At 43.6% G+C, this 4,312-nt stretch overlaps 1 protein-coding gene across 1 annotated transcript in view; it reads left to right on the forward strand.

Moving 5' to 3' along the window:
* Positions 1 to 3,989, forward strand: part of BOD1 (biorientation of chromosomes in cell division 1) — a 30,496-nt gene extending 26,507 nt beyond the window's left edge. Inside the window, exons 3-4 of the mRNA XM_042451910.1 lie at positions 1,044 to 1,243; positions 3,166 to 3,989. Coding sequence (XP_042307844.1) covers positions 1,044 to 1,242 — 199 coding nt within the window. The 3' untranslated portion in view covers position 1,243; positions 3,166 to 3,989. The remainder of the gene's footprint in view (positions 1 to 1,043; positions 1,244 to 3,165) is intronic.
* Positions 3,990 to 4,312: the final 323 nt, after the last annotated feature.

Genomic DNA, 4,312 nt, shown 5'->3' on the forward strand with positions numbered 1-4,312 from the left:
CCCCCCCCTTTTCTCTTAATCACCTGCCTTAGAAATGGGATTGGAGTATATTGCTGCTACTGTGCTGGAGCTTAAGTAGAATTTTGCAACGATAGCCATTTTGCTGCTGTGGAGAGTCAGCCACCATCCCCCCCCCAAAAAAAAATGATGGCAAGGTTCACAGCCCACATCCAGATGGCATGTAGCTGCCCCTTCTGTATGTGCATAAACTGCAGGAGTTGGAAGGGCAATAGAAAAGATCCATCCCTTAAATTTTAGTTTAATGAGACTTGCCCTTTTTAAAGCTCATCAAGTCCTAGTGCTGAAGAATAAAGGTCTGTCTTAAGAGTCCGCATCACTTCAAAACACTGTGTTCTCTTAATTTTCTGTCCAGGCAGGGTCACCTTAGGCTTGCAGCTACTTTTCCACATGCTAGTCAGTGTCTCTGTTTTTTGCCTCCCCTAGTCTGTTGCAGACATGACTTAACCCCGCCAGACAGCTGATGCCCTGCTTTCTTGATCCAACACAGCCTTGAAGCAATAAGTCATTTCTTAGTTTCTGACACTCTTTTCCCCCAAAAAAGCTCTTTGTCATGCACTGCATGTTTGTTTTTGTTTGTCTTGTAAAAAGTGCCTGTCTGTCTAGACAGACAGAAGTGGGGGAGCAAGTGATGGAGTTGGGTCCTAGAGCTATTGTACGTGTAGTGGCCAGAATGATCAGCTCCCCCCATCATCCACTTATTTGCTCCTAAATACGTGTTTTTTCCTCCTGTCCTTAAACCTTTTGTTTACTGATTTGTATACCACAAATACCTTGTAGGAGTGTACCTTATAAGTGTCTTGGGTGGCCAGGTTTCAGCTGTGAATCCTTCAGGGGCAGGTTCAAAGTCTACTGATATTTCTTAGTAGTGTGTAGAGTGCCACTCCTGTGCAGAAGCTACCAAAAGAGCTGTCGGTTTGCACCATGTTAATGTTAATTGCATCTGACACAACCAGAGCTCCTAATGAGAGCAGGAGGGATGGTTTTTGGGGAGAAGTTGAATTACTCCTTTGTCTCTGCCCCAGATCAGGGATGTTGGAAGCTGGAGTGGACAGAATTATTTCTCAGGTGGTGGATCCAAAACTAAACCACATCTTCAGGCCTCAGATAGAGAAGGCAATTCATGATTTCCTGGCTGCACAGAAGAAAAAGGAACCAGTGCCAGCTCCTCCTCCTGAGCCTGAGAGTCAGGAGCCTTCTGCTCCATCACAAGATGCATCGTAAGGTCTGGTATTACTCTACCTCCTCCTTTTTCACACACCTATAGCCCTTTTGTGCCATCATATATGCAAGGATTGTATCTCACACTATCCAACAGGCCAGGACAGTCATAGGAAAGAACAAACTGATTTGGGGTTTAGAGGCCTACTGTAGTGTTGTGTTTGCCGTTAGAAAAGTAGCTTTATTCTGCTTGGCTTTTTTTTTTTTATCAGCAATGACCTTTTTTATAGGCTAGGACACCATTTTGATTACTGAGATGCAGAAGAGCAAAGGGTATAAATAGAAGCTAGCCCAAGAGATGTATGAGTAGAGTCCGACTCCTGTGAAAATCCATTAACTCTGTAGAGAATGGACAAAGCTGTTGTTAGACAATTTAGATTTAGATTCATTTGCAGAGGTCTACTGCTTCATTTGAGTGAAAATAACATACTGAGAGTCAGTGTGGTGTAGTAGTTTGAGGGCTGGACCCTGTGAGAGAAGGTTTTTGATCCTTGCATAACCACAGAAACCCATTGTGTGGCCTTGGGCAAGTCACACACTCTTAAACTCAGAGGAAGGTAAAGGCAAACCCCTTGTAATCAAATCTTGCAAAAAAAAAAAAAACCTGTGCTAGGTTCACCTGGTTGCTGTAAATTGAAACAACATGAAGGCACACAACACAGTACAAACACACACTTATGGTTGTTCAAGGGACAAGTTATAAGAGTGGTGTTAGTGGCTTTCTATATCCTAAGATCTTACACTTCTGACTTTCCTACAGTCCCCATGACAACCATGAAATATTTTTCCCTCCTTGGATTAATGGATTATTACCAACATTGTACTTTAGGGATGGGGAACCTCTGCCTTATTAAAAGCCCCTTTGTGCCCCCTGAAACAGTAATCTTTGCTGCTGCATGTCTCCCAAGCTCAGAACAATATGTTGGGGACGTTCTGCCTCCAGTGATGGGCCCAGGGGAGTCACAGTCTGCAGATCCCTGAAGCAATGGAAAGTACATTGGCTGGTTACAAACTGGCACTTGGGACGTCCGCAGGACGTCCCATTTTTAAAAAGGGGCATCTCTTCTAGACGCCCTTGGGTCTAATACGGACTCTGTCCGTACAATATGGCGCCGGCCGTTCCACACGGCCGGCACCATCTTTACATATCGGATGCTGTGCGTCCGAACGTGTCACGGCGCCTGTGACGTTGCGAATGTGCCCCTGGTGCCTCGCGACGTCACAGAGGCGCTGCAGAAAGAAGCTCCATTTTGGAGCTTCTTTTTTGCTCCGTAAGGGAGCCACGCGGTGTGGCTGCGACAGCTCCCTTACGGAGCAAGCGGCGGCGGCGGCAGACCGCCTCAAAGCGGCGGTCTATAACCCACCATTGTTCAATTTGCACCTTGCTACCAGTGCACAATGATCATAGCATCAAGCTTCAGACAAACTGAACAGCCAGATTTAAGTTAGACTCAAAGCCCTTGTCCTTACTTGCTTTGCTATATGAAGCCTCAGTATGAACTAAAATCACAAAGAACATCGGTTTTGCAAATTTAGAAGATTGTTTTCATTTTAAAGAGACTTATCCCTGATAGGATAAAGTCGCTTTTAATTTTAAAAGTGGGTATTGTCTCACTCAGCTATGGCTGGGCGAGTGCAACCTATCTGCAGCCCAGATCCCAGCCACATTTATTCCAATGGCAAGCTCCCATTTTTCAAAAGCCACTAGATATGCATGGCTGGGATCTGGACTGCAGACAGGTTGCACTCACCCAGCTGTGGCTGAGTGTAATAACACCCACATTTAAAATTAATGGTGACTTATTCGCGTTAGTGTTACGTCGCCTTAAAATGAGTGCTATAAATCTTCAACGTTAATTAATACTTAAGCAAGTAATTATGTTTAAAATAACATGCAGTCTGACCTTGTCTTTTTTTCTTTTGCAGTGCATTTCTGGCTTCAAGGGATCTACAGTTGCAAAACACAGGCAGAATCTGGCAGTGAGCTAAATATCTGCAGGAGTGCAGTTTGTCAGCTAACATCAACTACAATTGAGAGGAAGTGTTGGCAGAAATCACAAATGGTTTCTATGGTGTGGAGGGGTAGGCAAAATGTGGAACTGTATTGTTATGGGCAGAGGTAGCATCTGTTTTTGCTAATTACATATTTCTGGGTGGATTACCCCTTTGCAGGGGAACCACTAGGGGGAAAGGGGGTTCTGGTGTGATATTAGTGAAAGTGATGGTATTTGGGATGTAGCCAATAGCAGGGAAAGGGCATTCTGAGCATGCTTGGTTTCCTGAGAGGCCAGTGTGTGTTTGAAAGCCTTCTGGAGAGGTCTGGAGAAAGAAGCATTCAGCACGCAAGCATGAAGTTGATCATTTACCAGCAAGGGATCACTGAGTACTAGATGCTTATTCAAATTCAGTCATAGCTCACTCACAGTGCCTGACTACGTCTGATACAGCTGCAAAGGACTGTTCACCATTGGCTTTCCAGGTGTGTCCAGGAATGGATTTTTTGAGGAAATGGTGTGTCAGACACACCTCACAGCTTGGCTCACTTCCCAAGCTGATCAGGGAAGTGGGTGTGAGGAAGAGTCTTCTTCTGTGAGCCTTGCAATTGAAGAGAGCTCTTTTGTCTGTAAGATCTTCAGGTGCCTGTTAGAAGCTGCTTAGAGAGTCATATAAGCTCTCAAGTAGGCATTTGTGCTCAACTGTTTGGCTAGAAAATATCCAGATTTTTTTTCTAATAAACTAGTAGAAAAATATTTGTCTGAGAAATTTTCTTTTAATATGGTTGTTATTCTCACCTCGTCTTTCAGCAATATCCATTGGAAGATGCTGCCTTTCTGGGATTTTATAGAAATTTGTTTGGGAGAAAAAAAATTACTGTAAAATCAAATTGGTCACATCTGAATTCCTAATCCAGACATATTGTCCTGAATTCCTAATCCAGACATACAGCCTTTATTCTAAATACAGTGAAGTATTCTTAGTTTTACTCTTTATACAAAATAGAACAAAAAAAGTTGAGGAGGGTTTATCTTCAGGGAATGAAGCTATTAAGTATGCACAGAACACACTTGGCATT

Source organism: Sceloporus undulatus, chromosome 2 (genome assembly GCF_019175285.1).
Source record: "Sceloporus undulatus isolate JIND9_A2432 ecotype Alabama chromosome 2, SceUnd_v1.1, whole genome shotgun sequence".
Lineage (NCBI taxonomy): Eukaryota > Metazoa > Chordata > Lepidosauria > Squamata > Phrynosomatidae > Sceloporus > Sceloporus undulatus.